The sequence below is a fragment of the Mustela putorius genome, unplaced genomic scaffold, assembly GCF_011764305.1.
Source record: "Mustela putorius furo isolate JIRA1106 unplaced genomic scaffold, ASM1176430v1.1 tig00000596_pilon_pilon_pilon, whole genome shotgun sequence".
Lineage (NCBI taxonomy): Eukaryota > Metazoa > Chordata > Mammalia > Carnivora > Mustelidae > Mustela > Mustela putorius.
In genome coordinates, this window is record NW_025421428.1 from 2,926,961 (window position 1) to 2,939,412 (window position 12,452).

The following is a 12,452-nucleotide window of genomic DNA, read 5'->3' on the forward strand; positions in this document are numbered from 1 at the left end:
AATGGGCTCATAAAGATTCAAGATCCCCTAGCAAAGTGGCAGAACAAAGACTGGAATCCAGATATTTCTGACTCTGAAGGATCAGTACACTCTCTCCAATTTTCCACACTCACCTTCTGCTGTGATGCTGGGCTTCTAAGCATCTGCACTGACACTTAAATACTTAACTGAGCACCTGCCACCTGCCACGTAAGGCAGTGGGCATACATTGTGCTCACATTTCACTGAGAAGACAGACAGACCTTCACGCAAACACTGATAACTAAATAAGACAACGTGCAGCAAAGACAAGTACTATGAATTAAGGGAGAAAGGGAGGGAAAAAGTTCGGAGACCACGTTGTTAAAGCAGGATTTCCCATTAATGGTCAGCAAAGGCCTCTCTACACAGCTGATGTCTAGCTGAGATGCCACCAGTCACATACACACCTAGGAAGAGAACATTCTAGGTAGAGGGAATGGCTAGTGCAAAGGCCCTGAGGTAAGAACCAGCCTGGATGTCTGAGGAGCAGAGCAGAGCTCGGTGAATAGGAGGGGTAGGTGATATGGGCAGAGAAAGAGGCGGGTGCCAGGTGGAGAAGCTGTGATCTTACTGTAAGAGCAACGGAAATCTGCTAGAAGGTTTAAGCATGGAATGGATCTGATCTGACTTAAGTCTTATTAAAAAGATCACAGTGGCTACTCTATGGAGAATGGACAATAGAGGAGGCTGTGCTGCTGGCGTCCAGGAAAGAGATGGTGGCAGTTGGGACCAAAAGGGAATTCCTAAGTAGAAGACTAGTGTTTCTCTGACCAAAACCCTGGTTACCCCAAGGACTCCTCCAGAATGTTCTCCGACGGCTCTAGCATTTTATAACTAAGGGAATGTCAAATCCCCAAACGTCAGAGCCCACGTTTATGAAAAGGAGATCGCCAGGAGCAGCACCCAGAAAGCTGGTGTGAGGGTAAGGGGAGCCCGGCACGCGATGCCCCATATGTGCACCAGGAGGGGCTGCAGACCACCGCCAGGCCTTCGGGAGGCCTCGCAGAGCCATGACTCCACTTCGTTTTGGTGGGCTGTGGTGCACTGTGAGTGACAGCTGCACAGAGAATAAGGTCAGGGCTACGGGTTTAGGTTGGTGTGAGAAAACCTTTTCTAACACTACAACTGGCCTCACTGGTCTGGAAGCCTATGGAACAGATACTTACAGAGCACAGGGAACTGAACCAGAGATGTCACAAGCTTGCCTAGCAGGCAGAAGATATTCTCTTAAAAAATGTAACTAGGTCTTCATTTTTAAAAAGCAAGAGATTTAGAATACAGTTTGGGGGCTTCCACTGAAAGGCTGGAAGGCTGGAAACCACAGGGTCAGCTGGGGCCAAGAAGCTCCTGCCCACCAGCAGGGAGCACATATGCCCCAGCTGCTGGACCCGTGCCCACTGTAGCCCACCGGACTCTCCCCCACTCACGTCACCCCTGCACAGTCCAAGGCAGTCCCAGACAGGCAGCTGCATCTCTGAACTCTGATGGAATGTTTGGGATCCTGACACCAAGAAACACCCCCTCTCTCAAGCACTGACTATGGTCACCTAACTCTCTCTGATAATTAACTAGAATGACCACTAGACAGGTTCCCCAAGAGAAGATGTGCTAGAAAAATGCTGGACAGTTGCCAGAGAGTGGGGACGGGTCAGCCTGCCTGAGCTCACAAAAACAGAACACTCCAATCCTTTTTTTAGCTAAAGAATGTTGATGAGGCTTAGTCGACCAATGATGTAAGAAACGGTAGGGTTCCTGGATCTTGCCAAGAGTCACGGGCAGTAGTCGGCAGCTCCGTTTCTCTACCTACACTGGAGGAGAACTGGACAGTTTCACGGAACACACACGACCCGCCTGCCATGTTCCTTACACGGGGCCCTCTCTCATTCCTCACGGCACCCGAGGAAGTGTTTGGAGAGACTGGGGTCCCTAAGAGAGGAAGGCACGGCTCCTCCTGGCTCCAAAGCCCAGGCAGCTGTTATGATGGTCCTGAAAGAGTGTGCAAGGGGACAGTCTCCTCCTGAAGAGGTAACATTAAAAATACAAACGTACCGCATGTTTCTCCTGTTTTGTTTTCAGGAAAACACCCTGAAGCATTTCCTGACATAGGACTCCCAGCAGATAAAATGAGAAGAGAAATGAAGTTCAAGTTCAACGTAAAACAGGGAGTCACGACTACAATGGCAATTTTTAAGCTGTTGCAGTTCTTAAGCTACTGGAGAAGAGACTCCAGTAGGGCTGATTCCTCTCGCTGACAGCCAGACAGCCCTTCCCAGGGCTCCCAGGACCGATTCCAGAGGAAAGCTTTCTTTCTCTCTTTATAATGGGCTTGCATGAGGCTCTGCTGAGGACCCTCCCAGCCACTAGCGCACAGCCTAATTACTTAATTGCATGACTGGCAAGATTCCTTCCAAGACATTTCAGGGGCTCACTCAGCTAAATGACACAGCACTGCCATCTACATCCATTTAGCAAAATGAGTTTGCTCTCCCCTCAAACTAGAAAGAAAAAGCAACAGCGGGGCCCCACGTCTACCTGGATTCCAGTAACAATGTGGCCTTCTCGTTGAAGAAAGGGGCAAGCAGGTTTAGGAGCTCGCCTTCTTCTACACTCTGGTCTCCGGGGCAGCCAGGTTTGTGGGTTCCATCGTCTAGAATACTGGAATCTGTGTGCCTCAAGTATCCGTTTTTGCAGCCCCCTTTGGGATAGTCCTCTGTGACCTGCAAATCAGAACATCTGGTCAAAACACGGACCTTGGAAGAGAGGAGGGGCATCCGTGGAGAGGGAAAGAACGGAGACCGCGAGCAAATGAGCAGCGCAAGCAACCCAGAGGGAAAAGGCAAGCAGGACAGAGAGCAGGCTCCAGCTCACAGGTCCACACATGCGCCTTGTGGCCGGGCGGGCAGACGCTCCCGCAAGAGCACGGAGAGCTTCACACCACTTCTCCTCACCCTCACTTCCCTCATCCACAAAATCGGGGAGCAATACCACCTCCCAAAGGGACCATGAGAATCAAATGAGATGACTGATTCACCTAAGGTCCTGGCACAGTATCCCGCCCACCATGGGCAGGTCCCCCCACCTCACGACCCACCCCTTGTGAGTTAAGAAGGGTATGGAGCCCACACCATGAACAATGCTTTAGATGTCCATTAACTACTACCTCTCGTGATGTGTCCTCCCATTACAGAGCAGAAAGGCCTCTTACTCTTTATGGAGACATCCTAATTAACATGACTTTGATTTGTCTCATTAGGAAAGTAGAGGGTTCCTAATTCCTATGGAGATGTTATTTACGGATCCACCTTCTGGGGTCACTGAGGGCCCCACAGGAGTGGTACCAAGGATTCATCTAGTTAAAGCTTATACTGGGCATGTCCTGAGGTGCTGCAATTAGCAGTCTCCCCCCACTTTCCAGAGCTGTAAATTTCTTCCACCAGTCTATAAATAACTCCCCTTGACTGCACTACTGCTGGTGATATACACACTAACCATCACACCCCTCTCTCACACTTGTAAAATGATTAAGATTTTTAAATGGAAGACAAGACCCATACAAATGAGCTGTTATTTATAGGGTCTTGTTTGCCACCAATCTAGTTATTAAATCCATCTAAATAAGTACCCTCCAAAAAAGGAAAAGTCTAGACTATCATAATACAAAGAGAGAGAGTGTTTCCTGAGCACTTAGTACATACCTTTCTACTTAAATATCACAAAAACTCCAGCAAGAATGGATTATCTTCACTGATGGAAAAATTCAGGTGTAGGGGTGAAGCAAGTGCTAACTGAGGTCACAAAGATAAAGACTAAGACTCAAAATCAAATCTTTGAATTGCTTTGCTTCCCAAAGCCACCTATATTTTAATGATCTTGCATTCATGACCTCAAGAACTTGAACACCTTAAAGGTTACAAAGGCCAGATCTGCAGCCTCCTCGGTCCCACCGCATCCTAGTCTTTCGGGTTCTTTCAACCTTCGAGAATGTCCCAAATGCCTCCTCGTATCCACGTGACTGGAGGAACGTTCTCCAAAGGAGTCACATTCTCACCAATGCCCACACGACACTAAGCTGGATTCCAGGTCAGGAGACTGGGGAGGGCCTCTGAGTGTCCTTACACTGCAACCAAGTGATCTGGGGCTGCACAGAGTCCAGAGACAGGGGCTCTTGTCCCAACTCGGTCACTGACTTACCCTGTGCCCTGGAGAAATCCCCTCCCCTCAGAGGGCTCAGCTTCCAATGCATAAAACCAACGGGTGGCGTTAGGTCTCCAAAGATCTGACCACGTCCAATATCCAATGCCTGTTACTCTTACAACAACCCTGTTTTTATTGGCAACTCCACATCTTGCTGTTTCTCGACTGGCTCCAACACCCGTTTGTAACTCCTAGGAAGGAAGAGACCCAGTGTCTCTACTCTCCACCACATACAGCAGGCACTCGAGACAGGCAGAACGAACAGAAGAGAAAACAGATTCATTCCAAACTGGAAGACCGGCTTGGGCACAGAGAGGGGAGGACAGAACTGGGTGTGGACTGCGGCGTGCCTACCTTGTCACTCTGCTCCAAATGCTGGTCGCTCAGGAAATTATTCTCGTCATCTTCTCCTGTCCTGGTCATGTCCTCGTCCTCCTTGCCAGCCAGAAGCTACATGGAGCATGGAATGGTGTGAAAATGCAACCCAAAAAAGTACGCAGCATGAATATGCATGAATAAGTCACTGATGTCTTTTTTTTTAAATGCAAAACAAAAAACAAACCAAAAAGGAGGCAGAAACAAATGCCAAAGCCAATGAAATAAAAATTAACCAAAGCTAGAGATGCTAGTTCTAGCAAATCACACACAGCTGTCTAGGATTGAGCATAATTGAAGGACAAATTCCCCAAGAAATAACGAAAGCCACTCCCCCTGCCCTCGCAGGGCCTTCCCGGAGCTGCTGTAAATCGAATATGCTGTCTGCTGTGTGGCTGCCATTCCTGCAGTGGCTAAATTCACTTTCAGATTATATAAAAGTAACAAGATTTTGGAAAAAAGCTATTGATGGAATTGAAAATATCAAATAGCAAGAAGGCAGTAAATGAAATTTATGCTGTGCCCGATTTATGCATCACTTCTCCTATTTAGCACAGGGCATAAACCTCTTTTTGGACTGTCACACATCCGAGATGGACAGTCCCAGCCATGCTGTCATTTTGCTGACAAAAAGTCCTCATCACTAATGAGTATCGAGCTTGCCTGACGAAAGCTTTATGCTTTGGAGATGAAGAACAGTGTTCTATAACGACTGCATAAATCCCTACTGCTTTCAAGAAGTGCAAATCCCAAAGCTCCCACATTCTGCAGAATGGACAGCACAATGTTCTCAAGAGGGCCAGATCTCAGCTCGCTGCAAGGGCGAAAATTCTAGCCCCGGGGCACCTGGATTAAACCAAATAAAAACAGAGGAGAGGTAACCACACCCAGGGAGGTCATCAGTCAAAGCTGTGTCAGAAATTGCCAAACCTCACTTCACGGATGAAACTGGAAGCCGCACCCTGGCACGTCAACACTACACACAGCGCGGAGTCACTGGCCGGGCGTGTTGTACATACGAGAGTTCTAAGGTCCCGTCTCTACAGTTTTATTTATCAATTCCTACATTTAGTCCAGACTTTTCCCAGACCAACGTACATTTTTCTGATCTTCCCTTTATAGGAAACCCTTATTTTGGAAAAAGCAAACAAAATGAAGCAAACTGACTTCATGAAGTCATTCTATAGAAAACTTTCCAGGACCAGAACACATTCAAGCTAACCATATCCGAATCTGCCATCGGGATCAAACAGGACTGATGACCTTACAAATCAGAGCTCCCTAAACTGCCGAGCATGGAATAGGCTAGCCATGTGTGAACGTACTTCCTAAGGCATAAAGGTTTCTACGTACGGATGAGGAGTTTCCCTGCATCAGCATCTTCCTTCATCCTTAAAACACTCTCAAGTGATAAAGACTAACTAGAACTAGCAAACTTGGGGGTAATACAAAAGGTTAGACTACTGCAGAAAAAGCACTGGCAGTATCTTCTAAAACGAATAACCTCCTGGCCCAGGAATTCCATTCCTAGGTACTCACTAAGAAAAATGAAAACAGATGTCCCCAAAAAGATCTATACATGAATGCTGAATGTTGGTATCAACTTATATCATAATATCCAAAACTCGAAACAATCCAAATGTACATTAACAGCAGAATGAATAAACAAGTTTTAATATATTTACACACTGCAATACTACTTAGCAATAAAAAGAAACACACTGTTGGTTCAAATGCCATGGATGAATCTCAAAAACAGTTAAGTGAAGTGAAAGAAGCTTTATACAAAAGAGAGTGTACTTGATGATTCTATTTTTGTGAAAGTCTAGGGCAGGCAAAACTAACACATAAGGGCACAAAAGAAGAAAAATGGCTGGGAGTAGCGGCGAGAATCAATAAGGGTCTTGAGGAGGTGTGGTTACATATTTGTAAAACTTAGCGAATACAGACTTAGGGTATCTATATTTCAATGTATGTAAACTTAACCTTAAAAGAAAAAGTAACCATAAACAAACACTGAGGTTAAGATACAAGTGTTGAAGTATTTCAGAGGAAGGAAGCGTACCATATTGGTAATTTACACTAAAATTTATCCAAAAGGGAAGATGGAGTGATGATGGACATGTGGGCCATGTTAACAGGAGAATCTTGGTGGGGAGTCCGAAGGTGTTCACTGTCAGGTTCTTCTCACTCTGCTGTGTTTACATTTCTTCAGGATAAAACGCTGAGGGAAAGCCTCTCCCATCTTTTAAAAAACAAAACGACAGTCTCACTCTGATTCTCCAACAGCTCTGGTCACTCAGCATTCCCTGCCTCTCCAAGCTTCTTGAGAAAACGGTCTACCCCCACCTCCTACAATTGGCTTTCGTTGCCAACACTCTCTAGATTGCATGTGAGAGGTCCCCAAAGACCGCCTCATACAAGAGACAGAACACACACGGGGTTAGGGAAGAGGGACAGAGAAGCTCCTCCCCGGGCCCGCGGATGAAGGACGGGCCCCGTTAGTTAAGCTAAGCGAAACACTGGTCACTCACACCATTCCAGGCTGAAATATCAAAAGTCATTCCTCGTTTTCGGAACCACCACCACATCGTGGTGTGAATGGTGATATACCCAATACAGTGAAATCAAGATTAACTTTTGTTTCTCTTTACCTCTGCTGACTTGGTCAAAATGAAAAGTAAACTCAATTTCCAGCAATGGCCAAGAAATTAAATGTTGTAGACACAGAGAAATGTCCCTCGCTCCACGTGTGAATGGCTCCTTGGCAACTTCTCGATTTTTCCTGCCTTCTGAGAGTACTTGACCCTCGTAGACACCCCTCCTGGAAACACAGCCCCATAACAACTGTGCTCTCCTGCTTCCACCCCGGCTTCCTGGGCTATGTGTGAGGATAATCCTTCATCTGCTTTGCTGGTTCCCCTTCCTCCTCCAGGAAGAAGTTCCCTCCATCTCAAAAGGCCAGGCCCCTGTCCCCATGTTCCGTTAGCACTCCTCATTCTTCCTCCACAGCTCCCACCGCCCGCAAACACACACACACACACACACACACACACACACACTCGGCAGCAATTGCCCCTCTGCTTCCCTGCACCCCAGACCAGATGGGGCAGTTCTAACACCAACGCCTGGTGCACAATAAAACACTGCTGAAAGACCAAACGGATGAATAAAGAATCCTTCATAATGAGAGCTGAGACCAAAGGGTTTTCAGCATACCTCTGGTCTTGCTACTCCAAGAGCATTCTTCAGAGTACCAGCTTATGAGAGATCCAGACTGTTGGGCCCCACACCAGGCTCAGGGAATAGGAATCTTCATTTTAACAAGATGCCCAGGAAAGTCACACGCACATTAAACTTTAGCAGCACTGCCCATGGTGTCACAGAAACAACACTGAACAGAGTCAGAAGAAGGCTCTAGTCCCAACTCTGCCACTAGCTTACCAAAAAAATTAAATTAACTGTTTTACTGAGTGCCTACTACATGCCAGGCACTGTGCCAAAGGCCCTTTATAAATAATGTAAAATTCCTAACTTATGAAGTCAAAGTCTTAGAAATCCTCCTCCTTCTAATGAAATTCAATCTGCTTCTGACAAAGTAAATTTTATTCTGCCACTAAAGCAGAATTTAACAAGCATCCCCTCCTTCTGAGCACCATGTCTGTCCTCCAGAGTCATTCGTCTTTTTCTTATTCAACACAGCAACCCTTCAAATACCTACGTTCAATTAAATTATGCCCCTCAATCCACATTTTCCTTCCATCCAAAAAAAAAAAAATCTTTGTTTTCTAGCCATGTCTAAAACTGATGACGTAAGTGAGTAATAACAGAACAGAGACTAGCTCCTTCGACACACTCACACACATTTCCTGCACCCCACCCCTGAGAGGGGAGGGTTCCGCACAACACAGGGCCCGTGGTTGCAGGGCTCACCCCCCCGGGACTGTAGGCTGCTCCAATCACTGCGGCACATCAATCCTCAACCACATTTTATAATACGCAAGAACCAGTAAATGAACATAAAGGAGGAGCAAACCGATTACAGATGATTTTCATGCCCTTTAAAACCAAAGGACACCTGTCCCCGGTCTTCTGTTTGTTTCGTGGGTTGTGAGGTGAACGGCCCACATGCGGGAGTAAGCGCTCTCTTCATCAGCCGGGGGGACCCACTGCATGGCAACCATGTTGAAGACAAACCCGACAAACTACGTCAAGGGCCTCCTACTATTTATACCCTTCGTCAAATTAAAAGTTGCAGGGGGAGGCTATATATGAAAATAAATTAGATGCCTATTTTATAGCTGTATCTATCTCTATTTATACTTTTGACCTAGCAATTACGTACGTATCTGGGAATACAGTCTAAGGGGGGAAAAAACCTAAACCCAGAAAAATATTTGTGTCCGAAGACACTCATCAGGTAACTTAAGATAGTGAGTCACTAGAAACAATCTATATGTCCAACAATAACGAGGCCGTTAGCTCAATTTCTGCGCACCCATAAAAAACAGTTAAGATGCTATAACATAGCAGCAATTGGAAAAATAAAACAGGAAACAAAACCGTATATGCACTGTGGGCCTGCACGTGTTCATAAAAACAGAGAAGGAAGGATTCCAAAATGTTAATTAACTGTGCACGTTTTAAAGTGACAGGACTGGGATAATTTCTTTTCTCTATTTTAACCCAATGTTTTGGGCTAATTAAATATTGGAGAAAAATACTGAATCTTGAAACCACGAAAAAGATTTGCTCTCCTCCCTACTCCCCCAGCCCCCCACCGCCCAATATACAGGCTCCCAGGAGCAGGAATGGTGCCCAGCCCCCGCTCTGCAAGCCCTGCTGTTCCGAAAAGGCTGTGCACAGCCTGGGCATCGCCAGGCCTCATCAAAGGAGAACTACGCGCACGCCCAGGGCACGGCAGCCTCCTCCCTTTGCCATCCCACCGCCTAAGCGACCGCGCCCCCCTCGGCTCAAGATCACTGTGGGAACAGCTTCCTTCCCACGCGGAATTTCGGACCTGCCCACCCCATTCCGGGGAAAGACAGGAAATGGCTACAAAGGACAAGGCCTTTCACAGGGAACATCAAGTGGAAGTGCAAATCTGACAGACGACTCCAATCTGAATCGGCTGGTATTGAGATCTCAGAGTGGGAAGAGGAAAAAGCCTCTGTTCTCCAAAGGACATAATGGGACATTTAACAGATTTTTTTCAAAGGGCAAATGAACAAACAAACTCGCCATTTACGACTCAAACGAAGTAGGTGAAGAATGAGCTGCTTATTAAAAATGCTGCCTTGGAGAAAACTAACCAAGAGACTTGTTTCTCCCTAAATGGACTGCAGATATTCTTAGTTTCCGAAATTATCTGGAGCCCGGGAGGCTAAGATCAATAACGTTCCTGTCTCAAAGACAGCAGATGGCCAGAGCGCAGCATCAGTACCTGTGAGCGGCTCCCACGTTGCGGGGGGAGGAGACAGCTTTCAGGCTATCAGAGCTTTCCCCAGAATGCGGCAACAAGACCTCCTTTACCTGGCAAGCTAGGCTGAGTTCAAGACAACCCTGAAGACTAAGAAGACCAAGAAGACTGAGGGGCCCAGGACCCACGGACAAAGGCCCTCCTGCCCTTGCGAGTAACAACAGCTCCAGTCCTCTGAGAAAGGCTAACGGAGGCCCGGGCCAGGCGCTGTCCATGGCGGAGTGAAGCCAGTCAGGGGCTGAAGGGAGGAAACAAGCTCTTCCTCACGGGCACGATTTCAGGGTCTCCCTGCTGGACGCATGGGCCAAGAATGGAGACTCAGAGACAGCACCTGACAAAGACGAGCAGACACACAGACGGGACCGGGCTGGATGTGGCCCCCCATCTCTCCCGGGGTGGGAGGGCTGACCAAGTACACAAGCCCAGCGAACCAGAGGCCTCTTCGTGGTCCTCCTGAAGCCACCATGATTTAACCTTTCCTGGCCCCTTTGGACTTTCAAATGCCACCAGCAGAAAATTCCCACAGCCCAACAGCTCTGCTCGGACAGGCTGTGGACTCCCCGCCACGTCCTGTGCACAAGGCAGACTGTGGATCCCCCAGGGTATGTGCGGGGATGACCTATGTCTAGTCAAATCCATCAGTCCAGAGGCCACAGGAGTGAGGAGGTGCACAAAATTCAGAAGATTCATACAAAAATGAAATACGTGTTACTCATTTGTTTTTCAACATTAGTGGATTTCTTAAAGCAGCATCTACACTGCCCAAATTACCTGGGTGATGCGGCAGCTCTCCAGATTCCTCTGAGACCAAACCGCTCACCCACATGTGCCATCTGCAGCACAGGTCCCAGGGCCGGACCCTGGCGTCAAAAGCTATCCGAAGATAGCCAAAGTGTCCACGCAGACATACCCCAGACTTTCAGGGAGGCTGCTGACTGACCAGGGCCCTCGAAAGCACATCTAGCAAATGCAGTCTCAGCAGGGCCTCCTCGGGACAGATGCAGTCCGGAGACATCTAGGGGGCTGGTGCCATTTTGTAGTTAGCACAGAACACGACTGTCTCTCCTTACCTCAGATTGTCCTATAGACTCAAGTCTGTCACCTCCCTGGAAACCCATGCAGGAGAGATCAAAAATGGTTTTCTTCAGGTGCTGGTTGTCTGTATACAGTTCCTTCACTAGCTGTATGAGGTCACTGACCTGGGGGATAAGAGCAGAGAGAGAAGTGGCTGCCTATGGCCGACCTCGGTTTCCCAGGGCCCCAGCCCTGCACACAGACCTTCCTGGCTTCTCAGCACCACTGCAGGGGGTGGTGGAACAGGCAGCCCGACTCCACTCCTCTGGCAGCCCTTCAGGGTGCAGTGAAAAGCCACTAGCACACGAGTATTCTAATCCCACAGCCACCCCTCCCAAGCCATGCTGGGCTGAGCCTCCATTTCCTCATCTGTGATGTGGGCTACTGTGGGAATTGATCAGAATCATGGTCACAGTGCAGTGAGGTCCTGGCACAGGCTATTATGACAGCTAAAACGATCTCCATCTGGTACGTGAGGCCCCCTGGAGGACAGGCCCCCGAGACTGACATTTCTGAGACTGTGTCAGAGCCTTCTTTTAGAGCATCAACCTTCTTCTTTGCATACCTATCTAGCGATGTCAGTAATAATAATCATCTTCAATTACAAAGCAATTTACAGCTACTAAAATACTCCCACAAACTTTAGTCATCCATTCCTTACAAAAATCCTGAGGAGGTGGACAGGCTGGAATGACTATTCTCATTTTACAATGAGGAACCGGCGTACAAAGAAGTTTATTGCCCAAGGCCCCATAGCTGGGGATGTGTGGGCAATTAAAGGACATACAATGACGGCCAAAGTGCCTCACTTTGTGGGAAAAGTGGGAAAGGGCAGCTGCCTCCACAGAGGCAGAGCAGGCCTGGAGCTGAGATCCCAGGGCTCTGAGTCCAGTGCTCCTCCTTAAGGCATGGGTCTCACTGGACCAGGTACATCAGCAATTAAGCAAACACCACCTTTGTTGCCTACAAGCTTCAAACCCCAATGGCCAATAATTCTGCAGATTTCTTTTTATTTTTTTCCAGGTGAATTTCATTCTTTTTTTTTTTTGATGTTTTAAATTTTTTATTTTTTTATAAACATGTATTTTTATCCCCAGGGGAACAGGTCTGTAAATCGCCAGGTTTACACACTTCACAGCACTCACCAAAGCACATACCCTCCCCAATGTCCATAACCCCACTCCCCTTCTCCCAACCCCCCTCCCCCCAGCAACCCTCAGTTTGTTTTGTAAGATGAAGAGTCACTTATGGTTTGTCTCCCTCCCAATCCCATCTTGTTTCATTGATTCTTCTCCTACCCACTTAAGCC

At 47.5% G+C, this 12,452-nt stretch overlaps 1 protein-coding gene across 7 annotated transcripts in view; it reads right to left on the minus strand.

Moving 5' to 3' along the window:
* Positions 1-12,452, minus strand: part of CDK5RAP2 (CDK5 regulatory subunit associated protein 2) — a 175,095-nt gene that overhangs the window by 62,311 nt on the left and 100,332 nt on the right. For 6 of the 7 annotated variants that reach the window (XM_045082319.1, XM_004775639.3, XM_013047364.2 and 3 more), the window contains 3 exons: positions 11,140-11,268; positions 4,570-4,665; positions 2,554-2,738 (listed from right to left, as the gene is read on the minus strand). In XM_045082319.1, coding sequence (XP_044938254.1) covers positions 2,554-2,738; positions 4,570-4,665; positions 11,140-11,268 — 410 coding nt within the window. The remainder of the gene's footprint in view (positions 1-2,553; positions 2,739-4,569; positions 4,666-11,139; positions 11,269-12,452) is intronic. The other variant, XM_045082318.1, reaches the window with a different exon arrangement.